General features: G+C 46.5%; 1 protein-coding gene across 1 annotated transcript; it reads left to right on the top strand.

Moving 5' to 3' along the window:
- The first annotated feature begins 1,037 nt into the window (after nucleotides 1–1,037).
- LOC142574364 (neprilysin-2-like) lies at nucleotides 1,038–22,833 on the top strand. Its single transcript, XM_075683466.1, has 2 exons — nucleotides 1,038–1,377; nucleotides 20,143–22,833. The coding sequence occupies exons 1-2, from the start codon at nucleotides 1,196–1,198 to the stop codon at nucleotides 22,436–22,438; spliced, it is 2,478 nt and encodes an 825-aa protein (XP_075539581.1). The 5' UTR covers nucleotides 1,038–1,195; the 3' UTR covers nucleotides 22,439–22,833.
- Nucleotides 22,834–26,182: the final 3,349 nt, after the last annotated feature.

Here is a 26,182-nt window from a genome sequence, read left to right as displayed (position 1 = left end):
CAGCCGCGACTGCACATGCTACAGGCGCACGCTACGGATTATTGAGGAAATCTACGGTGGGTGCAAAGTCTAGGAGTTCCGAGATGTCTATGGCTTCGTAAGCTGGGCGTTCTCACGCGCCTAGCTCGCGTTGAAGCGAAAGGAAGCACAAGAGGAAATTAACTCGCCACTGCTTCCGCTCTTCACCAAGCCAACGCTCTGAAAGGGACTGTCCATGGTCATTAAGTGAGATGTGTTCATATTTACCTCTATGGACATGACACCGTGCTTGTTAACTTAGTGAGTAAGCGGATGGTAATTGCACTTTATACGCCTGGTAAAACTAACCTTACTTCGCACAGCTGTCGAGTAGTTGGCTGTCGGAATCAGTGCTTCGAGTTTCTGTCAAAACTGGGATGTTATTTCTTTTCTTTTCCTTTCTAACTGTTGAATATATGTGTTCATCTTGATAGCGACATGCGTTCTATCGGCTACATTATTTATGTGTAACTTTCAATATATCCGTAAAAATTTGGCATAAGACATTTTTACAGTAATACATGAATAAATAGTTCCCAATGAGTGCTTGTACTTGCAGTCTTCGTTAGTGTGCGTCACCATCTTTTCACGCTAAGATTCCTTATTAGCAATATAGCAACACACCCAACCGCATGTTCTACTGAAGTCCGAGATGACATTCTACCACAACGAGTCGTTGCTTCCGTATAGGGTAGCAAACCGGACTCTATCTGGTACATCCCAGCCTTTCCTTCCTCCCTTCTGTCTTTGCTTACTAGAGAGCGAACGCAAGTGAATTTTTTCCTGCTTTTATTGAAAATTTCTCAGGCGATATCCTTTTATTTCAACCGCCTACAATGGCGGTTTGAATAACATGCTAAGAAATGCGCACCAAGCGTTTCTCGGCCAATACATTGAGGTGGGCATGTGCCATATGCAAAAAGTCGTGATCATCATCATGATCATATCGCACGATCATCATCATTCTAAGGAGCCGTCCACTGTAGGAAGCCTAGAAGAAGATGAAGATGGAGCAGCAGTGCCAGGCCATGCATAGCTGACAGGTCCGAAATAGCGGCGTCGGTTGGGGTCGTCGCGGGTCACACTGCCTCCAGCGCGGCCACCAGCTAGCGGAGTGCCGGAGACGGCAGCGCCCCTAGCCGCGTCACCCGCGAGGGGTGGGCGGCCCCATGGTGCCATGGTGGTGGCCGCAGACATGGAAGACGGTGGTCGCCGACGCACCGAGTGCCGCTTCCTGCGTCGGACCGTGCAAGCGCTGCTGGGCGTTGGCGTCGTAGCGCTAGCCATGATCAATGGCGGCCTGCTCACCTCCTACTTCAACGGCACCAGCGGCGACGGCACTGGGCTACGATACGCAGGGTGAGTGAGCTGGCTCCTCTCGCTTGTTTACGAATGCGTGATGCAAAAGGAGCGCTGCTGACCAGGAGACCAAGCGGTAGTTGACTACGCCCTAGATGGAGCTGAGATGCTGTGATGCCACAGTCGAGGGCACGCTCATGGTCTGTGATTAGGTTTACGTAGGGCCGTGCAAGGCAAAAGGGGGACAAGGGACATGCGGGTTACAAGTGCTAGTACTTTACGCTATGGAAGTGTTTACTTACTGCGAATTATTTTCAGTGAGAATTTGTAATCTCTTTAGGTAACATTAGTGGCGTTGCTGCTACATGTGACAGGTTTGCATGACAGGCACGTACATGTGACTGAAAACCTATGGTTTTATAACGCAAGAGGAAGGACATCGAGAAACTCTAAGGGTATAGTTAGTGACCAGTGGCGTAGCCAGAAATTTCGGTTGGGGGGGGGGGGGCTCACATTTCAGCTCGGCCTGCTCCTTTTAGACTTTGTCGAGGGGTGCAATGCATCATCGATAACTTTATTGTCATTTGCCAAAAATGCTGCAAACGATTTCTTGAGCGCAATGCAGTGTCAAGACATGTACAATATGTAAATTTTCATCAAGGAATATGTTCGTATGTCCAAAGATATTCTCAGAAATAACTGCTGTCAGTACTTCCACCTTTTTTGTCTATCTAAAAGAAAATATCACAAGAAATTTGGAATATATTAGTTCGAAAGCAGCAAAGGAGTGCATGATCCTCATAGGAAAAATATGAAACCATGAAATGAACAAGTTGAGGACGGATACCATAATGAAATTTTCTAATTCGAGAACCTTCTTTACATTTTTCTACATATGCAACGGCCAGGGATAAATCTCAATGGCGCTGTCCTAATGTATTGACTAGGAGCAGCTGTCACCGGTTCCGTATTGTGAGTAATTGCGCCAATATTATAGCCGCAAAGGAGAGCATATATAAAAAGCAGGCGTTCTGCAAAATACACATTAGAAGTGTGAAGATGCATTAGAATTTACAAATGCGAAGATACAGCTTGATAAAGTGCAAGAAAGTGTCACTGGAAACAAAGTTCATTGCATGTATACACAAAAGCTCGCAACGAGATATTTATATATACGCATCCATCTCTAATAAATCTATATATCTAAACAAAAGTCACTGCATATAATGCATCAAACAAGGGAAATAAGCATGTTGCACAATCACAGATCACAGAATCCTGAGCCACCCCCTACCCCCCTTCCTCCATTCTCCCCGATCCATCGCGCTGCATCATCACGAGAGGCATCACGAAAGGCTGCACACATCTTCCCCGCTTTTCTCCCTTGCGCACACAAGACTGATCCGCCATCGTCGGCTCACCTATCTACCCTCCACCCTAAGCTTTCACTCGCACGTAAAGCATGCAGCGCGCGGTGATGACGTTAGCGCCCTTGTACTTTTATCAATAAACGCGAAACAATGCACCAACCAATATAACTGAAAATTTAATTACGTTTCGGCTCCCCATGTGTGAGCCTTGTCCACAATGAAACCGACAATAGATACACAACGTATTTAAGTACGTTTCAGTACCTGACGCAAGCAGCGAGTGTACACCGTTGGAAGTGTCCCGTCATGCCTATTCAGTGTGTGCGCCATGGTCTGTATGTGCAAGGATTTTCGATGCAGACGTGACGAAAGCTTCGTTTCCTTGGCCAGGACACGTGCACTTGCCAAGTAAATATTGTGGCCTGTAGATTCCATAGGCTCAGCAAGGGCACTCGAGGCCACATGCCGTTTCTTGACGTCATACTCATGCTGTTTCACACGTTTCTTGAAGTCGCCTGTCTCGCCGATATATTTGTAATTACAGTCCTCGCACGTTATGGCGTAGACTACACCAAGGAAATTTCCCTGTGTCCATTTATGTTTTCATCATCATCAACATCATCATCATCAGCCTGGTTGCGCCCACTGCAGGGCAAAGGCCTCTCCCATGCTTCTCCAACAACCCCGGTCATGTACTAATTGTGGCCATGCCGTCCCTGCAAACTTCTTAATCTCATCCGCCCACCTAACTTTCTGCCGCCCCCTGCTACGCTTCCCTTCCCTTGGGATCCAGTCCGTAACCCTTAATGACCATCGGTTACCTTCCCTCCTCATTACATGTCAATTAGATTTATCTTTTACGTTTACTAAAACGTTCCTTACTTTGCGGGTTGGCACATGCGCATTTGTGGCGTCGTACCTGCGCATGCTCCGAGCGATGGTCTCACTTGTGCCAGGGACATATGGAATGCACATTCACTTCTTCGGAGACATCATAAAATGCTGTCCTTTTGGGAGTGACACTCCTTTCCTTACAGAGGACAAAAAGGACGGAGATTAGCCACAGGTTCTTAAATCTTCACAGATGCTCCCAATATCACGCTTGCAGTCCTCCTGGCTTGCGCAAACGGTTTTTGCTCGCTAGAACAGCGTAGCAGGAACAGACCTTGGGCGCTATAACGTAAAACTATTCCAATTCTCTAATCAGCTCTCCGCGATTGGTCAAAAACTTTTTTGGCCCACCCCCATTTCACCTGTCAGTCACGCGACGTCACGACAACCGCGATAGCTCCCCATCTGATATCACTTGCGCACACTGATTATGCATGGTTTGACCGAAAAAAGAAAGATAGTTATTTCTCATTCGACAACTTTTCGCCATTAGCCCCCGGCTATTGGTCAAAAGATTATGGGCTGACCCACTTCTCCTGCCTGTCACGTGACGTCCCAAAACCGCGAAAACTCACCGCGTCAAATTGACGTGTACGCATTAAAGACGCATTAATATGCCGAACAAAACTGAATTTTCTTCTCAATAGCTGCAGGCTGCCCCGTTCCGAAAGGAATAAAACATGGCTGCCGCCCATCGCTCAGGCGCTGGGTACTCGCACCTGCCGGAGGGCATGGGTTTATTTGCGTATGATGAAACTTCCTGCGTGGGCATGTAACGTTTTCGAGCACTTTCAATACGTTTACGACCTCATTCGGCCAAGTCTTCTTTGCTGAGGATCTGTTTTAGCGTCATTCTTAAGCTTCCGTTGCATGCCACCGCGATTTTCGACCACTCACCGCAAACTAAGTAAGGGAAAGCAGACCAATCGCAGACGCCGGCACCACCTTCTTCATCCGGTTATCGATTTTCAGTGCAGTAGCTCGGCCCTATCGAATCCCTCTCCACTTGAGCGTGCTGCTCGCCTCTTGTCAGCCAATTAGATAAGACAAGCTGCTCAGTGTCGGCAATGTTATTTGTTTTTCAAGCAAGCAAACGTGACCTCCTATGAACGAGCAGAGCGTTTGATTGGTCTGTTGAGACAATCTTGCGGGTGACCGCCTGGTGCTTGCGTCGGTGCCTACGCGAATTTGACGTCAGGAGATTGGAATAAAAACATATTGGAATAGTTTTACGTTATAGGGTCCTTTGTGTGTGAAAGCGGATGTACCGACTTGAAATGCAGGTACCGGCCTGCATGTGTGGGCTTCCTGTAGACATTGAAAGAAAGGCCAGAGTCATCGCGCTTGACAATAACCTCAAGAAATGGTAGACAACCGTGTACTTCTTGCTCGACAGTAAACTGAATCGCCTGTTCCACGCTGTTAAGACGAGCAGTGAAGCCAGCGAGAGTATCCTTGTGAATAATGCAGAAACAATCACATACATATCCCAAGAACCTTTGGAGAAGGGGTAAAAGATGCAAACGCCCGACGTCCTCCATGACCAGATTCGCAGCATAAGCTGATATAGATACACCTATAGCCGCAGCATGCGTTCGCAGGTGAACATTCTGTTGTAATACGAAGTATATAATCAACAAACAGAACTTAAGGAGACGGGATACGGCTGAAACGTCAATCGGAGACCTATCGAGCAGCGACCCGCCAGCTTCGAGGGCAGCGATGCACACCTTTACAACCAGTTCTACTAGAACGCTTGTAAATAGTGATTTAAATAGAAATTAGACCATGACATCATCATGAGCAGGGACAACATGCCGTATCTGTTCAATAATGTCGCCAATATTGCATACTTGAGTGCCGCTTTTTCCAACGAGTGGCGACAGGATCCGGTGTAAGAAACCGGAAAGCTTGTACAGAGGTGAGCGAGTGTATTCGACAACGGGCCGCATAAGAACACCTTGCTTGTGTATCTTTGGTAGGCTATGAAGTGCAGGAGCTTATCCGTTGATACAAAGTAGCTGGTAATAGAGCGACTTATGCTGGGGCGGGGCCAAATGGAAATCGTCTGCTAGAAGCTTCTGGAAGTCCCTATGCAGTTTTCATTTGGATCACGCGTCGGACGAGTATGGGTATTGGCGTCACTGAGCAGTGCCAGCATTTTTTGGTGTAGTCACCACTATCAAGCAAAACAGCTGCGTTTCCTTCGTCAGCCGGAAGAATGACCATGTCAGGGCTGCTTCGAAGCCGGTCGATAACCTCATGTTCCTCTAGCGACAGCGTGCACTTTAAAGAAGTGTTTTGAAGCCTAGAAGGGTTTTGAAGCCTAGAAGGGTTTTGAAGCCTTCGTTAGTAACACGCGTTCGAGCTTCGTCACGTCTAGTGGCGTCGACTTGGCTTAGAGCCTTTTCAACAGTAAAAATCAGCTACTTCGTATCTCGTGTGGGCCCTCTGCTAAAGTTTAGACCAAGGCTCAGAACATAGCTCCGCTTTTTCAGGTTTATAGGAAGAAAGATTGTGTACAGCCTCTTTAGGTAATCTTCGGGACCGACCCTTTCAGGATGATCACACCCGTTCCAACTTGGCATGATGCACGACGTCATTATTTCGTGTTCTCGCGCTTGCTTGAAAGTTAGCGTGTAGCTGAATTGAAGCAAATTCAGCAGGGCACAGCAACTGTAGTCGGCGACGGGCATAGACGGTGTCATTTTCCAGCATACGGACCTTAGTATTGCACTCCAATGTTCTTGCGTGTATTAGTAGTCGTTCAGCCCTTGAAGTGACGCAGTCTTTTCGCGTTTATTCAACATGTATGTTTCCGGTGAGACGGGCTGCCGTCAAACTTTCGATTTCAGCTCTTGGAGTTCACACGGAACATGGCAGCCACGGCCACGGCAGGAATGCGCCTGAAGTGTCCATATAATTGCTGTCGAAGTAATGTAATCAGAGTATCAGAGTCCCGTGGCCCCTCACTCTCCGGAAAAGAAGAAGTAACAAAATAGAATTTTCACCATGCAATAATTTGCTGCGCCGAAATAATGTCTTTCTTTCTTTTGTGGGTCGGGGGCACCGAAGTAAAAAAATGTTGACCACTATCGAGTGCCTATTTTGTGCACCTAATGTGGTTACCCAAGGAATATCGCAGAAAACGTGAGACGCTTGGTCCACAGAGAGCAATACGCGTACTGCTCGGTATCCTGTACTGACGAGACAAAAGACGTTGCGGAGAGGTTCCAATACCATCAAACTGAAGGTGATGTTCTCAAGCGGAGGCGTTGCAATCCATTGAGTCCCCACATTGATGACGGCGAGCGACCATTGCTTATTTTTCTTGCCTGCTAGCCAAAAAGTATCCAAAACTCTCGCAGATTAAAATCCAATCGACCCGAGAAAAACGAACGCGCACCAAATTGCGCCGCGCGGTGGTCGGGGCAATAGGAAAAAAACGCATGGGTTCTCACTGGCTCTAGCAGCCCGCTAGCAGCGAGAACAAGAAAATTGAAGAGGTTGTAAAGTCAAAGTAGAAAAAATAAATAGGAAAGAAGTTACATTTGCTGGCTTTATTGCCTTGACATCGGTGCTTTAGCACAGGTGGGAAACGTGTTGATATTCTTTTCTGCCCCATGACGGTGCAAATGAACCGCCACAACGCTTCCTCTCATAGGACCTGGCTGTGTGCTTTGCCCACTTGTATGATAGTATGCTCATTTGGCTTGTCTCGTATGGTCCGATGTACGACTTTAGAAAAGACAATGCATTTTCGGAATGAAATGTTTATAAAAATTTTAGCCGATAAAGTTTCATAAGTGAAATACATGCACTCCATAGATTCCGCGGCCTCCGCGAGATGCCGGGACGAGCCCGCTCGGCGTCAAAACCCCCTTGAAACTTTGTGCTCAGGTGGGGCTCCTTGCGTTATGTGACGCCAGGTGCATGGGAGTTGCCGCGCTATCCAACGCGAGTTGGCAATGTTCGTGGCTAAATATCTTTCGGAGCATAAAAAATCATTCTCGACAAAATACAGAATGATTTCCGGTGATTTCCGGCCTCACGGTGTTTTGGTCGGCGATGCATGACAGCACGAAAACATTTCGGGGGGGGGGGGCTGAAGCCTGATAAGCCCCCCTCCTGGCTACGCTCATGGTAGTGAAGCTTGAAGGAAAAGCACTGTTATGGGAACACAAACCAATCGTGTACAGCGTGGAACCATTGAACAATTATCGTTAGATATTTAGGTTTTTCTATTGTATTTTGTAAAAGAGGCATTTTGTATGCACTGAAGCTGACAAAGCTAGATATAGCGATGGACCCGATTATGGGGCAAGGCGTGGAAGTGTCTGTTTCCGTTTCTTCTAAAACTAATGGCAGTGCTTACTACCAATTTTGCTGCAGCCAAATCACGGCTCATGCATAACTGTATTTTCGCCAAATCATCCAGTCATCCCGAAAGTTCTCCTGCGTGTAGGCAGGTAAGTTCTTTTGTTGCCGGAAAGCAGAGGATGGAATAAATCAAGGGTCATTGAAATGGGAAATCTCTCAGCTGCCCTACACTCTAAGTATAAACTCGCTTGAACCCATGGAGCGTATGCCATCATGTAGACCGAAATTGTTTCAGAACTGCGCTCTATGCAGCTACTTGCACGTTTTCTGGAAGACCTCTGCTGAACAACCAAACCACGCGTCACTTCTTTATTGCGAAAAACTCATGTTTGAAGAAAACGAAGGAAGTCAGTCACATGCGAAAAAAAATACATAGTAAGGGTATACAACGCTTTTAGAAAAAGGTCGTTGTAGTTACCCGCATTAAAGTAGTAATCATTCGTGATAATATTTCCAACGTTCCCTATTGCAAATAACAACGTATTACAGAGCCTTTCAGCTTGAAACAATCGCGTTTTTTAACACTGGATCGCGCTGGAGACGCTGGCTCTTGTTGGGAGTTACTGGGACACAGGCGAGACTGCTGGATAAGAACTGGGCCACATTGGGCTAGACGCTGGTTTCACTGTTACGACATTGGGGCGCACTGGTGGGTTCTGTACACGCGCTGGTTTTCGCTGCAGTTCGCTGGCTCGTGCTTTAGTGCGTTTGCGCGGCACTACTTCCAGTACGCAAGGAGTATAGGCGCTGTCGCATATGAAATGCTTGACACAAACTTATTGGCAGATATTAGTCTCCTGTCCTAAACACCGCTATACTGGGGTCATACACGTTCCTTGCAGCAGCTAGGAATGAAAGTGAGTAAGGTGCTTTGTCTACGCATACATATGCCACACTGACTTTCGTTCCTTACATTTCTGTATTGACTGTGCATATAGCTATATTCTTGAACGGAATTTCGCAAACGCCGATAATGCGCCGTTTTCTAGTATTTTGTTTGCAACCTATCAATACGAGTTGTTGCAGTGTTGCGCAGTCTACACGACACTCAGCAGTCGTTCAGACGCGTTCGAACAGACCGCTGCCGCTGATTGATATCCTCGCACTGATAACAAAGCTGAGGGGATTCGTCCATTTCCACTTTCATTAGTGTACTAAAATATAACAGTTTAAAGACTCTTAGGCTGAAATACCAACAACTGAACATTCGTCAGGTACCTGTGCCGGGATCGTTCGCATCCACATAAGGTTCCACCCACCGAGTCTGTCTACAGTTTATCGGTCCGTCTGCGCTTAGGAATCAAGAAGTCTAACGAGGATAAATCACTTTACAGTTCGGTTTCCTCCATCGGTGTTTTTATTTTTTTATATACATCATGTTTCCTTGCACTAAACTGTCAGCACAACAAGCGTTCGAGCACCGATGTGACGCTGCATAAACATACGGCTAGTGGCGTAGAATTTATTTCGGGGGGTTTTCTAGTGACAACAACCCCGCTCGTCCCGATATATATATATATATATATATATATATATAGGAGCTTCACAAACTCCCAGCGCTCCCCAAACAAGACTGCTATAACAACGACGACGCATATTTATGCGTTGCCGAAACAACACTTTGCTTCACTGCTGGCATATTTCTGCAACGAAGTTGTACATAGCTACCCTGCGGCTGTGGTGAATGCCCGTCCGCCTACGTTTCGCGTCGACAAGAACAAATTTTCGTCTCCAGTTTCACGCGAATGCTCTGTAGCTGTCACTATACTGTAGGTATCATAGAAAATATTATACTGAAATTTGCCGCTAACACGTTTCTATCTTTACGCCGACTTTCATGTACTTGTCCTTATAAATTAGTTCAAAGTGAAGTTGTAAACTTTACAGAGTTCCAATCTGCTCTCAACACATGGCCGTCTACGAAGCAAGTATGGCTACAGAAAACGGCTGCAACTCTTGTTTTGACAAAACTATCCCAAAACAAATTACATTACAATAAGGCATAGAGACGACTTGTATTACGCAGTTTCATCTACGTTTGATAAATACGTCGTTCACAGTGAAGTTGTAAAGGTTATGGAATTCCCACCTGCTGTCAATACATGGGCTTATACAGACCCATATTTGTCCACTAGAATAAAACTCTACTCCTTCGAAGTTTCACTTAGCTAATTAACTAGTAAGTAGGCTCAATCGCTAAACACAAACAACGTTTTTTTGTTTCGTGCACTCCTTTGACTGAACCCCCGTCAGCGCATATCGTTGCTTGCGTTGAGACTCACTCGGTTTGACGGCCACCTGCATCATATACAGACTGTTACCACCAGTGGGCGTTGTGTGTTGCGGTTACATGGGCAGAGAATAATGGCATGTTGGGAGAACTTCAGAATGACTTCAGAATAGGTAGGCATTTGGATGATAACTTATTCGTTCTCACTCAGTGTATTGAAATATCAAGAGTAGAATGTAGACAGTTCGTTATATGTGGCCTTTTTAGACGTTACAGGAGCGTATGACAGCGTATAACGCAACATGTTGTGGGGGGAGGCTTAGGTGACGATTGTCTACAGCTTTTGAGAAAGATTACCTAGAAAATACCGTTTGCGTTGAATAGGAAGGGATGAGGAGCGAGCAGAAAGTTGATATGAACAACGGACTGAGGCAGAGGTGCCCTTTATCCCCCCTGCTGTTTATGATGTGCATGGCGAGGATGGAGAGGGCGCTAGAAGGAAGTAATATCGGGTTTAATCTCTCATACAAACAGGCCGGTACAGTAGTAGAGTAGCAGCTTCCAGATTTATTGCATGCAGGCGACATTGTGTTGCTAGCTAACAAGCAAAGTGATTTGCAACGTTTGGCTAATATCTGTGGACGGGAAAGCAAGAATTTAGGTTTGAAATTTAGTGTTACAACATCAGGTGTTATGGTATTCAATGAAAATAGTGAACACAGTGGCAATACAGGGCCAGGAAATACGCCGGGTTAGAGAATAGAAATACCTTTGTATATGGACCGACGAATAGATATATGGAAACACAGGAAAGAACAATAGCAGTAAAGGGTAAGCACAGAACGCAATGGGGATAGAATAGGTACGAGGTGCTCCGGGGTATGTGGAAAGGTGTAATGGTTCCAGCACTTACTTTCAGAAATGCGGTTCTTTGCTTTAAATTTGGGATACATTCAGGACTCGATGGGTACCAAAGTCCAGTGGGACGCCTTGCATTGGGCGCTCACGGGAAGACTACAAAGGGAGCTGTGCAGGGTGATGTGGGCTAGACTAGCTTTGAAGTGGGGGAAGCTCACAGTAAAATTGAGTATGAAGGACGACTGAGGGAATGTGGAATAAAGTAAATGCGCTGGGAGAGTGTTGAGGTATCTGTACAGAAAAAAAAACATTGCTTCACAGTGGAGGAAAACAACTAGAAAACTTACCAGTAAGTGTGTGGCCTGTAGGGCGGGCAACACAGCAAAAAAGAAAGTCAAGCGGAAATTCAGAGAGGCTGAAATAATCTAATGAATGGCGGCAAAGGAAAAGATAGCTGCCATGAGTAACTACTTAAGAAGACAAAACGCAATCAGGAAATAAACAATTTATGACAACTCAAAGGGAAGCTCATTACTTTTCGAAGCAACATCGGGATGCCTTAGAACATGCACCTATAAAGCGAGATACAGGAAGGAAGAAGAAGCATGTGCTTGCTGCGGTAAATCTAGGGAAGCGATGGAGCATGTCTGGCACGCGGTCGATTTAGGCACCACTGGCATCCTTGAAGTCCTTGGGTTGAAGTCCTTGAAGCAGGGGAAAAGTAAACATGTCTGCAATAGAGATTAGTAAGAGACGATTGGAAGGTTGGTGAAAGAAAAGTCGGGAAACGACAAAAAAAACGGGGACGTACAAAAGCAAAGTTCGCACTGGGGGGTTAGAAAGTTTGGTTGTAGGGGTTCATAGTGTTTTTTTTTTGTTAACTTTGGTAGGACATTCGGCAGTATAATAGAAAGTGCTTGGTGGCACAACCCTCCGTCCCGTTCCAAAGGGCACGCTCATAACATCCATCCTTCCATCCACCACAAATCGCCTAGGTGATATTATATCAATCAATCAATCAATCAATCAATCAATCAATCAATCAATCAATCAATCAATCAATCAATCAATCAATCAATCAATCAATCAATCAATCAATCAAATGTTTCTTAAGGTGTACAGGAACAACCTCGAGGGTCCTAAAAGGCGCGCTGTTTCCTCGTGCCTTTCTGCGGAATATAAAAGCACGCATTAGAAAGCAAGTGCGAGGAGCATATTTTTCCATGTAATAATTCGTAACGAAAAATAACATCCTATTTATTGCGTTTGCAGGTGAGGGTAGGCAACATGAGTGTCTGTGTTAGCTATATGAAGATGGAAGGCTGTTGACAGAATCGAATTTTAATTATAAATGTGAACTTTTTGCATATTTTCGAGAAGTTCACAATTTCACCTGCAAGTGCCGCCGCGAACAACGGAGGCATACTCAAGAACTTGGAGGCATATGCTCTTATATGAAGTTAAAAATGACCCATGTAGTTTAAAGCCTCTCGTCACCCGACATACTGTTCCGAGCGTTCCAAGTGCACGATGCCTCGTCTGTTGAGCGTGGGGTGAGAAACTCAGAGAGCTAAAGTCCTGTTAAAATGAAGTCCTGTTAGTCTTCCGCGTGAAGCTTACAACTTTTGTTTTTGGTGCATTTATGACCAGCCTGTTTTAGGCGCAACATGACAAAACATTTGCAGTGTCCATCCGAAGAGCGGCGCAATCATTAACCTTTTTTACCCTTTTGAAAACTTTCGTGTCATCAGCATACAACAAAATTGAAGAGTTTTGGATGACTGTCGGAACGCCGTTAATAAACAGCGAGAAAAGAAGAGGGCCCAGGACAGACCGTGTACGAACACGACACGTAACCGCATAAAGTTCTGACGACTGACCATTTACGCTAACGTAGCAGTACCGGTCGCGTAGGGTTCTTATCGGCGATGTGGCAGAATGGTGCAGATCATGGCTTGTCACGTTTTGAAGGAGTATTTTGTGGCGTACGACATCAAATTCCCTACTGCGGTCAAAATAAACGACATCTGTCTTTCCGTATACACTGCTTGAGAGGCATGCCTCATGAAGCTAACCAGGTTATTACTTGTGGAGCGTCCCGATGTGAAGGCATCCTGCTGAGGAATGATAGTATTTTTAATAGAGGATGAAATAATTGAGTGCAGAGTTGACTCCAATACGTTAGATGCTGCGCATGGGGGAGAAATAGGGCTGTATTTAATCGCAGCAGTTTTTACCCCTGATCTAAAAACGGGAACGACCCACGCTGTTTTCCAAGCATTTGGGTATGTGTTCGTAATAATAAATATAATACCGACATTACATAGCTGCGTCGATCGACACACCACATTTTCGCGGCTCGTCCTTCTTCACAGACTGGAACGGCTGACGATTTTTTTTTCATTACTGAGGCGTGCAGCCACTTCGCATCAAATTATGCTACCATGCTTATACTAGTTTTAAAAATTATGATATGAAAAAGTCCTAAACTATCGCTTACGAATTGAAGCATTTATATTATGTACGTCGATGAGCAGGCTGGTACATGACATGGAACAACGAACAGCGCTTAAAGCGGGGCGGAACAAAAACAAGACAGCGCAATACCGCATGTCTTCTTATTTTCAGGCCAGACTTGTTGCAGCCAAGGTAACAGTGGAGATAAGCATTGTTTTCCAGCCAGATCTTCTAGTGAGTGGTATGGCCAGGCTTCGTACGGAAGAGGGCAGGCACCATTTTGCAACTTGCCTGTCACTCAATCAAGTTATCGGCATTCTGCGCGTGCTGTATTATGTAGATTTGAAAATACAGGAACGATTCCTTGCGCTAGAATTTTGATAGTATCATAAGATGGGGGGGGGGGGGGCAAGTTTTACTCACTTTCGGTGACGTGCCGTCCGACTTGTTTGAAGAAATGTTTGGAAGTAATTTGCGATCATGGTATTGTAGTCATCATTTAACGCGTATTGTTACTCGATCACACCCAGTGATTTAGGCACACAGACCGAAGCAGAGCTGCTTCCTGCTAAGAAGCCTTAGTGAAAATTACAGGATCCGTTGCTCGCGGTAAAGTAAAAGCCACTAGCTCCGAGAGATCTCAACGTGTCGTGTCTCCTGACACCAGTCTAATCTGAAGATTTCCAAAACGTTTAGGTACGGTCTCTCCGCAGCAAGCAACAGGTGTAACGACAGGGTAGTTGAGACTCAACTAGGCGACTGACCACGGCCATCTGGTGTTGAACGATGAGGCGAGGAGGAGACGCTCTCCCTATGTCCAGAATTATCCGATAACTTCGTTCTTGATACCTTCTATGCGTGTCTCCCCCCTCTCCCCTTCCCCCCCTCCTCGTAGCGATCACCCGACTCCTTTTCGCAAAATTATTTTCCGTGAGTCACTGTCGCACTCTTCCACGTTCACTAGGTTATTTAACGGCGCGGCGGCCCCTAACATTCCTATACGTCTGTTTCTGCGTGAACTTTGAGGTCATCGACCTACGTCCCCTCCCCACCTCTTGGGGCGGTTTCTTAGTTTCCCTGGCCCAGCACACCCGTCCTTGATATATTTTGCCGTGCGCAAATCAGGGTTCTACAGGTCTCTCTTTATTGTCCCATTTTAAAGCGAAGCTTTCTTTGCCTTTCCGTTGCTGCTGCTGATGTGGCTGTTGCTATCCGGCACGCCGAGCCGCGGGGTGGTTCAGAGTGTGTATATACGTGGAAGAAGCGTGGCAGAGAAGGAAATAAACGCAAGGACATCTTTTGGACAGCACCGCATCGAATGTGTACAATACCCTCCGGAGCTCCCGGGTCGTCACCCCATTAGCCTCTTGACAGCTGTAATTATCCGTGGCGCCCTGCAAGAGCTTACCAATTTACCAACGTGCAAGTCCACTTAAAAGAAAGGGAGCGTTTACTCCTCCTCAAGCCTCAACCAATGGGCGAGCGCTCTCGACTGACGTCATGAGCCGGACGGCCGGAGACCCCGCTGATTGAGAGGATGGCCGCCCCCGCTTCGAACTGGGCAGGGGTTGCGTCATTCGTGTGCGTGATTGGGAAAAGGTGACTTGAGAAGGCAAGCAAACGGTGGATAAACTTAAGTTCAAGGTAGAGTACGGTGCATTTCTGCTATTTCCGAAAAATAAAACCGTACAAATATGTCTAGCGGACAACTTTCGCAGGGCGTGCAGAAGCAGAGCCGCATTAATTAAAGTGCACCGCGGGGTCTATGCGACACAACTGAAGCGGTCGCACGTCATATCAACACTTCTGTGCCTGCCGCGGTAGCTTTGCGGCTATAGATGGCACTGCTCCAGGTCACGGATTGGACCGAGGCAGCCGCATTTCGAAAGGGGGCGAGACAAAAAAAAAACAAAGAAAAAACGCTCGCGCACTTTGATTAAGGAACACGTTAAAGAACACCACGGCGCCAAAATTCATCCGGAGTGCGCCACTACGGTCTGCCCCATAACACAATTGCGGTTTTTGCCCGTACAGCCCCATAAGCCAATTCAAGTTTAGAGGGTACATTTTTGTAGGAATATATGGACCGCTAACCTTTATGGCTAGTTGTCAGTGCAGTCTATTGCACGAATTTATGTAATCAGGTTTGAAAGCGGTGGTGCAGTGAACGGGCTTGACATACGGGCGCGCATTAAGATAAAAGCGCAACATTTTAAACGGAGAAAATATAAATCCCAATCTATTCAATGCAAACTCTCTATAAATACAAAATGGTGATATATGCACGAAAAATAAAGTAAGATGTACTATGCAAATGACAAGAGAATGCTAAACATGTAAAAAATAATTACAAAGCGCCATATGTCTTCGATAATACAAACCTGCCCAGTGGAAACAAGATATTCTTAACGTGCTAGAAATAGGATACAAAGGACGTAGACTTAGCATTCGGAATTTTACATGACTGATTTAAATACTGTACTTTACAGAGTGTTGAAAGTTGCGTGCAAGTTTGATTTCGGTTGGAATGGACTTGCAAATTTTAGCACTAATAGACTGAAGTGATTAAGTAAAGGAAAATGAGACACCCACCCATTCGTAGCAATTGCTACAAAGGAAACACATACGGGTTTCTCGAAAGAAAAGCCTCGCAGTTGAAGAAAAATTCGTACTGGTCTGGGACTCGAACACGGGACCACCGCCTTTCCGGTGCAGCCGCTCTACCATGTGAGCTAACCAGGCGAATAGCAGACGGCGGGGCGAAGACGAATTTGTCAACTGGAAGCAAAGGCGAGAGTCTGACGTAATAGTTATGCTGAAACGCACAAGATGGAGAGTAATAATTAGCTAAGGTATAAATAAATAATTATTAATTCAGCAGTAATATTTATATATAACTTTATTGATTTATTTCTCGCCAGATTGCGCGTTTCCGCAAAAACATTACGTCAAGCTGAAGTGATCTTTCGCTGTATACGTTCCTGCAGGTAGGGATATTATGTTTGCCGTGACTGCGTGCCTTGCGTTACTGGTTGGTAAACTAAACGAACTCAATGGTAATAGAGAATCAATGTTGAATATATCATTCAACGTAACCGTAGTTATATAATTTCGTTGTGACAGAACGGTAATATACGAGTGTTCGCAAATAATTGGGTGCTTCGGCAATGAGGAGAGGAAAATGTTATAACTCTCAAAGCGCGTTATTGTAGCCGCACAGCCCCAAATTTCGCTACACTAACTCTGTTGTGAGTGAAATAAGGAAAAGTATAAAACTTGAAGCACGTTAAATTGAAAGTAACCTCAGGCATTAATGAGCGTGAAATATGAAAGCGAGCTGTTCCGATATCTCATTAATCGGTTCTTGCCAATGGATGTTTTCATCCATTACTGCAACCAAGTACTTGAACGTGGAAACGCGCTCAACGGATTCGTTGTTAACATGCAAGTTCACAAATCTATAATATAGACTTTTCCTGCTAGAGTGAAATATGCCGTATTTAGTTTTGTCAGTATTTAATCTTAGCTTGTTAGAATAGAGCCACGTGGTAACTGCTGCTAGTATAGAGAGCGGGTTAGCTCGAAAAATTAATGCAGTGTCATCGGCATGCATTGTAGATTTGCGCGACAGAGCAGACAAGAGTTGATTTATGTTCAAAGAGAACAATATACAGCTTCCTGCCGTTACCTGAGCAACCGACAGGTAATATTTCTAAATTCAGAAGTTATGTATACCACCACAACCCATTGTTTTGGATCTGTGCGTCAGCTAGAGAAGAACTTAAGTATCATGTTAAGAAAACCAGAGGATTGTAAATTTTGTACGCACACTTACATAGAATGCAAAACCTTATGATATCCATTTTTTATATAGGAGAAAACGGGGACTGCTTGTTCATTTTCATGATTTCTGGAGTTATGAGTTAACTAGCTGTGCCCGAGTAACGACAGCTGTGGTTGTCGACCGATTGCGTTGATGTGTGGTGGAGTGCTCAAATACCTATGGAAACTCGGAGGCGACACGGTCCCACCTATTCCCCGCGAGGCCTCATATAGGGAAGCGACTGCAGCAGTGTATTGCTGCCGTTCGGCGGAAAACTTCTTGTTCCCACACTTCCTTTCTGTTTTCTAGGTGTTTGTTGTACTCGATCATGTTTACATGCGTAAGTGACGAAGCTTATCACCACGTGCCCATGTTTTGATTCAGTTGGCCAGCCACGCAGCGCACGGATTAAATACATTTCGCTTAGGTTCAGAATCACAAGTGCTCCTGTTGTTTGCCGCTTATTTAGCGTGTTGCTCAAGCCACGATGCAAGGTGGCATTACGTTGTGTACTAGAGTTGCTGCAGCTTGCAAACACTGAGTTTTGTTGTTTAGTTTTGTGCGGCCCCTTTGAATCGCCGCACCATCTGTCATACAGTTGATGTTCTTTAAATCTATGTTATGCGTGGCTTTTCGAATGTTGAACTATTGCTTGTGAGCTTTTCACCTCGCTCGTAAAGGGGTTAAATCCTGCTGTGTTTTCAGATAATGATTAGAGCAAATGCCTTTTTTAACAGCTTCATTCCTTTCGCCCGAAGAAGTCTTTTATATTGTGGTTACTTGGTAAATGCAGTTCAGGGCCAAGATTGCTGTTAGCTGCTGCAGATCATGTGGTAGTGCTGTTTAGTTTTGGATAAAACATTTGGCATACTTTGGAAGTCATAAAAGCTTGTGGCTTTCTGAGCAGATCTAATCATGATGATGATCATCATACAGGCGGCGCCCTAGGCAATGGGCCGATACAAGGCTATATTTATCGCGTGACACGATTTCCATGAGTTGCCGGAGCGTGGCATTTTGACGTCAGTGTGCATCTGTGCAGTCGATGGCGCTTAGGAACAGACAGAAAAGTGTAAAAAAGGGAGCCTAAGAAATATTCGCGTTAAAGCTTTCATAGTTTCGCTCGAAGGTGAATTTTGAAAGCGATAGCAAGGTATGCAAACTAGCACCTTGACGGTGCGCTAGCCCAATGCGACAACTTGAAATGATTTGTCGATTAACGAAAAGGTTCCGCACATCGGAATGCTTACGCAACCTCTAGTGTTCGATCATTCGGCCCCAGCTCGAGTGCGGTTCTTTAGCGCACAGAATCATCAATGTTTATGTCTGCAAACAGGATGAAATTGTGAACCCGGAATATATGCGTATAGAGCATGGTAAATAGATATACCCACGTTATTTTTATGATTATAAATCAGTGCAGACAGGCGTCGGCGTGGATCGTTTATTAGACATCAGGCTTGCAGGTTATATGAAGCTCTTAAATACATTTACATGCGGTAGGATTTGCTGTGACACTTGCTGTCCTCTCTAAAATTGCACGAGTCATGTGTTAATGCAGGTAAATGTTTGCGTACATTAGGCATGAGCTGCCTGCCTAACGACGCATTTTCCGCAAATTTACTATTAGTTTTTACGTGAACAGTATTACTTGTTTATTTCAATCTGCTTGCCTTTGCTTTTATTTGTTTTATGAGCTCTTCACTATATAACGACGTAATTATCGGTTGGCGTGAAATACAAGCACGTCGTGTTTTTGCTTCGTTCACCGTGTGCTAAATATATGCAAAAATTAACCCTATTCGCTGCTACACATGTTTTGTGGCTGATGTTATGTACGGTCACAGAGACGCCTGGGATGCTCGCAGACACCGTTTTCTGTCCGTCCGTCTGTCTGTCTGTCTGTCTGTCTGTCTGTCTGTCTGTCTGTCTGTCTGTCTGTCTGTCTGTCTGTCTGTCTGTCTGTCTGTCTGTCTGTCTGCCTGTCTGTCCGTCCGTCCGTCCGTCCGTCCGTCCGTCCCTCTGTCTGTCTGTCTGTCTGTCTGTCTGTCTGTCTGTCTGTCTGTCTGTCTGTCTGTCTGTCTGTCTGTCTGTCTGTCTGTCTGTCTGTCTGTCTGTCTGTCTGTCTGTCTGTCTGTCTGTCTGTCTGTGAGCGCCACATGTAGGCAGGCCATAACACGCCAGAAAAGTTATTCTGCGCAGCGCAGAGCAAGCCTTCTCAGATACCTGGCATTTCACAACGCATGCGCGATCAGCAACCTCAGAAGTGGCGTTATAGGCCTCGCCCCTCGATGATGCACCAGGCGAGACCGACGAAAAAGCATTCGGTATTCGTCAGCGCCCACTGAAACGTTTTAATAGATTCAACACGGCCCTCTAATTGATTTAGCTTCGCGTTTAGCGTCCATTAAACTAGGACCAGTGTATGCAGTATTGCTTGGTGTCCGTACAGCAGCTCAGGGGCAACTCTAAGGTTTGGGTGCAGAATGATTATGCAGTTAGCGAACACAGAACGCTGGCCAGGCTCAGCTGCAGCGCAGATTGAGCACAGCGCGACAGTGCGTCGGCTCTGCTTCGTTCCTGCAGTCAAACGCTCTGCGCGGCTCCTGCATTACGAGATACCTTCTAACGCCGCACAAGGCGCTCGCTGCACGCGCGGGCCCTCACACGCGCCATCGATAGCATGAGAGCACGGTGGCGTTGGCCGCGCGGGCGGTTAGAACGAACCTCGACTGTCTGTGTAATTGCTAATGGAGGAATTTTGTAGCACCTAAATTTCCATTGATTTAAACGTGCTGTCTTTCTACCGCACACAGGTGGGGCTTCTGGCAGCAGGCAGTGACCACATCATCGCCGCTCAACAACCCTGCTGATGACGGCCGGCCGAGGCGCTTTGAATCCGAAGACGAGCGCGTCGAAATGGTCGAGGACGGTCCCCAGTTTGCCGCCGGGAGCACCGAAGGTGAAGTGCTCAGCCAGAGCAACAAAGTTGGAGGCGTTACGAAGGACGCCGCCGACCAAAAAAGCGCGAGAACTCCAGACTCGTCGGCTCATCGATCGCTCAGGCCTCCGACAAAACGAATTCCCAGGCATTATCCTCCTCAGCCCGAACGAGACACCAAACGGCTTCGGTTTAAAGACAGCGACTCAGAGTGTTCCCAACCGGAGTGTCTCTGGTACCTGCACCACACCAACAACAAACTCGACCGAAGCGTGAATCCGTGCGACGACTTCTACAGTCACGTCTGTGGGCCGCGGTGGTTTTCGCCTAATGCCAAGCCCACTTTCGAAGCCGAGAGTGTGGAGAAGCTGATGAGCTGCCTTGACGTCAACATCCGCGTGGAGCGGCACAGTCCCCTGCGCTGGGTTCGCAACATCGCCTTTGTCTACCAGTCTTGCCTTACGTCAAACGGTTCTCGGGAGATCAGGGAGCAGCTTCTCGCGCAGCAGCACAGAGCACCTCAATCCCTGTCTGAGCCCTTCACCAATGCCCCCGCGGTGGTGTTCCGCATCGGACTGCAGGAGATGGTAGCGCAGCTGCGGGGCGATTACTTGGAAAGCATGAGAGCCAATCCTCATGCAAGCGTCTACGTGGCTCCTGCCGGACATCAGGAAACAGGAGGCGAGAACAAGTACGTTCCGCACGTCGAATCCCCTGAGTTGCTAATGAAAAGATTCTTTCTCCGGTACCCCGATCGCACCGAGAGTGATTACAAGCATCTTATCGAGCAATGTCTTCCGGGCATCGAGAACGCATCGCTTGTCGCCAGCAAGATTGTTTACATGGAGAAGCGCCTGATGGCCATCGTCTCTAGCTCAGGCTCCGGCAGAAAAGTTGGCACACTTAATCCGGATGGAACGACGTCATTGGGAAACTCCACTGCAAGATGGCTGTCGCACATTTTTCCCAAGTCATTTGGTGGTCGCTTAAACGTGCGCATATTGGACGAAGAGTACGTTAGTCACGTTATCGATTTGCTGAAGCATGTCTTTGCTCCAGCAGACATCGTCGATTACTTTTATTTTCGGACCCTCGTGGAATACTCTTCGTTCCTCAACATCACTCCGCTCATACCGCTTAGCTACGACACTCATCTCAACTCGGTGCCCCTGCGAATCCAAGGTTGCCTACACATGGTGGAGAACATTTATAAACACGGCATGCGCATGCTTGGAATCGAGGCCCTAGGGGGAAACCTTGGCGTGTGGAGGATACCTTTCCAGCGCGAAGTTGAAGCCCTGTTCGAAGATGTTCGCCACTCTCTCCAAAGGTTCGTACGATTTTGGTTCAGTGGAACCACTGTTAACACTGCGCTTCGCAAGCTACGTTCCATGAAGCTCGCCTACCTAGGTGCTAGTGCAGCGTACCCCACTTCGTACGCTGCTTCAACGCCAGACGTGAGGAGCTTGAAAGACTTCGGTGCTCTTATCAATGATTCCGTCAGGAGAGGTTTTAATGGCACGAACAACTATGATTTCCTGCACAAGACTTCAGTGTTTTCGACGTCCGTAGAGTACAACCCTCACACAAATTCTCTGTACGTGCCCCACGCTCTCGTGACCATGCCCGTGCTCTTCTCTGAGACACTGCATCCAGTATTCGTTCCTATAATAGGAGCTAAGTTGTTGCAGGGTGTCATGAAAGCCATCGACGCACGCGGCTCGGGCGAGTCCAGAGAGGGCGGAGCCTATCGTAGCTGGTGGAACACGGACGATTGGACAAAGTACCAGAACAGGTCGGCCTGCTTTATGGATCAGCTCGATCGCGATGTAAAGAAAGTGTCCCCCAGGACCAGCTTCCGCGCGTTTCAGGACGAGTTCATCGCCGAAAGCGCCGCAATTGAACCCCTGCTCGACGTATACGGCCACCGCGTTGCCGACCGCGCCGACAACTTCCGGTTCAGTCCGAAGATTTTCTATTACGCTTACGCCATGGGCCTGTGCGAGAAACCGGGCACCGACACCGTACAAGTACGGTACAAGCATGCCATTCCGGCAAGAATCCGAGTCAACAACGCCCTCGCTAATGATGCACACTTTCAGAAGGTTTTTCGGTGCCGACGGAATTCTAGAATGGCACCGAGGCGGCGCTGTAGTTACTGGACCAAATGACGAGGTGGCGAGACGGACGAGCACTCAATGTGTGAGTGTCGTTTGACTACTGACAGTCACTGCACCAAGTAACGACCGGCGTGTGCGTCCTATGGATAGCTAAGAACCTTTACCACTCCCTGAGGCAAAGCAGGAGTCGCCGAAGTTTGTTGCTATGGGCCATCCACACCTGCATCTGCGAGATGATACTACGCGCACTCGTATATAGAATGCAGCGAAGCGCCCTAATAAATAATAAGGTGCCTATTATTTTCTACACTATCACTTACTAGAGAATAATTTTCAACCTCAGTGTTTTAAGATAAATCTCGCATTGACACGATTAGCATTGATTCTGAGACATTGAAATGTTCGTGCCCAGATATTTATACGACGATTATTCTGGTATGCGTGGATTGTAGTGTACTGGAAACAAATTAAAGACTTTGTATGAGACATCGATGTAGAAGAATCATTTAAGAAAGAGCATCCGTTGCATCCTTGAAGAGCATGCTTGGGTATCAGCGGCTAAGGTTCACTGATTTTTTCATTTATCGAATAAAAAAATCACTATTCGGATTTTTTTGAAAAACCCAAATTTCGAAGCCCTAAGACGTGATCATGTGGCCGTATCCTGCATGCATTGGCGGAAATAACGTGGGAAACCGAAGTTGTTAACCGCAGTCATAAGCCTCTCGCAGAACGTGTTACTCACGCTAAGGTCGTAAAAGAAAATACAAACTGTCCCAGGAATTAGCATATTAGAAGCTGACTACTGTTCTGCATTATATGTACCGTCTCTTTGCCGCGTGGTGTTCCTACATTCTCTTTTCCGTGTCCGTCGTTTGTTTATTTCCTATTTTCTTTCCTATTTCTTTGTTCCTTATCTTTTCTTCTCTTTTCATTCCCTCCTCCCGACAGAGTAGACAGGCGTTGCGCCTCTCTCGGTGGCAGTTGTCAGCTTCCTCCCTCCCTGTTTACTTTGTGTGCTTGCAGGAGGAGGAAGAGAACGAAGTGCCCAGAGCTCACTGGTGCTCTGGGCCTCTCGCTGTTATGCATTTTTTTTACGTTCTTACCATTTTTGTGAGAGTTATTTCATCAAGGATGAGCAAGAAGGTATCCTTACGGCCACCTGAACAAGGTCAGTCGTCTACTTCATCGCTCATTTTTGGGCGATGTGCCTTTGGAAGCTCGGACCAGCTCGATTCCTGGGGGAACTCAACGGCAGAAGCCATGGACTCTGACAGCGAATACACCGTAGTCATGGGCCGCCATATGAAGAAGATGCGCCGTATTTCGACTGAGGCGACTTCATCGCATCAGAGTGAGCAAGAATCCTTCATGGTTTCTTACGTGCCGTTCTCAACGTCACCCAGCATGAACTCTCTCAGCAGGCAGTTTCTAACCGAATATTTTGAAAGTGTGGTGCCTGGGCAAATCAACGAGATCAGGATCAACGCTCGCAAGAACATCCTGATAATAGATGTCAAAAATACCGCAATACTTGTGAAGTTAAAACCATTCCACAGTTAAGCCCAATCCCCGTCCGCTCCTTTATTACTTACGGGAAGGAGACAACAACTGGAGTGATTTCTGACGTGGAGCTTGAAATCAAGCATTTGGACCTCAAGAGTCTTGAGGTCATAGGTGCGCATTCTTGAGATTCACCGCTTGGGGCACTCCCGATGTATCAAGATAATATTGGCGTCTTCGACATACCCAGCGTCTGTCAAAGTGGGCTACGTGATACACCGAGTACGACCATTCGTTCCGAGGCCTATTCAGAGCCGGAAATGTCACAAGATAGGACACGCGAGCGCTGTTTGTAGAAGCAAAGCCAGGTGCTCGCGTTGCGGCGGAGAGCATGATACCACCGACTGTGAGGCGGCCTCATTTATATGTCTCAAGTGTACTGGCTCTCACGAAGCGACTTCGAAGGAATGCCCGAAGATGTAACAAGAGGTTCGTATTCTTCGAAAAATGGCAAGAAACCAATCTTCACGTAAAGAGGCTGCTCAATCTGTTCGCCAAAGTGACCAACGCTCGCGACAGAAGCATCACAAGACCATTTCAGAACTACCTAACGTGGCACAGGTACCACGACCACCTTTGCCTGTGCGTGCATCGAGGACGGTAACAGCGTCTACTGATAATTCAAGGTCGACGAGAGCACGCGGCAAACATTCACCTCCACCGGCTGATACTGACACGGAATGGCCTTTGCTGCCCTCTAGGCCCACGGCCATGTCAGCGGGCCCTAGTGGTCCTCCGCGCCATGAAGCCAAGAATTATAGGGTCAATGAAACCGGTGACACTACGGGCAAGCAAGGAGGTGAGCACAACGAGAAGGAGAGTGTACAAAAAATGCTGAAGCACCTAGTAGAGTCAATGCGCGTGACTCTCGGTGGTCTCGAGACTCCGACCGCTAAAAGTGCCCTACAAGTGCTCGCCGTACTGGAGCCACTTATCGCAGCTCTTTATATAATATAAAGCTTTTGTTTGGCGTGTGTGCTGTTCATGCAGGGGAGGCCCACACTCCAGCTTCGTCCTATCGCCTTTATTTTTAAGTTACTTGAATTGGTGGCTACAGACTTCATACGAAACCTGATAGTGGTTTCATGGATGACATTTGCGAATGTTTATCATCAGAGTGTTGAACTTGCTTGCACATTTGCGCATCCCTCTTGCTATGTCACCATCATCCGTCATCACACCTTTGTGTCCCCGTTCCCCCTCCCCCTGTGCAGAGTAGCAGGCTAGAGCGCCTTAGCTCAGGCCGGCCTCCCTGCCTTCTTTCAATTAAATTATCTCTATCTTGTGTGCTTGTATGTTTCCGTATCTAATAATAATAATAATAATAATAATAATAATAATAATAATAATAATAATAATAATAATAATAATAATAATAATAATAATAATTGCCTTGTGTCTGTTGGCACCGCTAAGTTGACGGAATTACTGAAACGCGGCAACCTATACGGCCATTGAGTGCATGCTCGGCTTCGTAGACGCAGCAAATGCTCTGAAGTTGTCGACAGCTTCTGAGAGCAATATTCTGCTGCTGTTGCAGAAAAGTGGAGACGAGCCGCACAGTGAAACATGACTTGCGCTACAGTAACCAGTCATGCTCGTAGCATGCTTACGACGCAAACCCAAACACGAAGGCGGATCTGCCGAACCGTTAGACACGTACGAGCTGTTGTTTCATACCCGTTTTACAATTAGGGCTCGACACTACATTGCGGACAAGCGAGTTGTTCGAATACCAGACAATGCTGCTTTAAAGAGGTCGCTAATACCATAGTTTTATGGAGAAATCATGCCCCGCAATGGTCCGTCCTTTCAAGTGCTGAGCTAGATCTACTGGCTTTTCCGGTATGCGTTGTGAACGCTGAAAGAGACTTCCCGTGGTTTCGTTCTGTGAATCAAAGATGCGCGCTGCCTACAAATGCATGCATGACTGCATGTATTACTGCAGACTGCAACGACGATAAGCCCTTCTGCTACTGTAAAAGTTGAGAGTAACAAAACGGCTCCTACGGTACAAATTCTATTTTCTTTTTGCAATCAATTTAGTTTTTTTCTGCATGCCGGGCACAGAGAGATGGCACTTAAAGGCTCGGCTGATCAGCATGGGTTCATTTTTTTTTGTAATGCCGTCGCAGAAAGTAAACGGTAAAAGGAAAAGTTGGTACAGTGAACACAAGCACTGCTGTGTCTACTGTTAATGGGATTAGCATTCTTTGCGTACTTCGGTCGTTT

Source organism: Dermacentor variabilis, chromosome 3 (genome assembly GCF_050947875.1).
Source record: "Dermacentor variabilis isolate Ectoservices chromosome 3, ASM5094787v1, whole genome shotgun sequence".
Classification (NCBI taxonomy): domain Eukaryota; kingdom Metazoa; phylum Arthropoda; class Arachnida; order Ixodida; family Ixodidae; genus Dermacentor; species Dermacentor variabilis.
Note: the sequence above shows the minus strand (reverse complement) of the source record. Positions and strands in the feature narration are given on the sequence as shown.

Coding starts and splice junctions, on each gene's coding strand:
- LOC142574364 (XM_075683466.1), top strand. CDS start 1,196: ATGGTGGTGGCCGCAGACATGGAAGACGGTGGTCGCCGACGCACCGAG. Junction 1,378..20,142: donor ACTGGGCTACGATACGCAGG/GTGAGTGAGCTG, acceptor TACCGCACACAG/GTGGGGCTTCTGGCAGCAGG.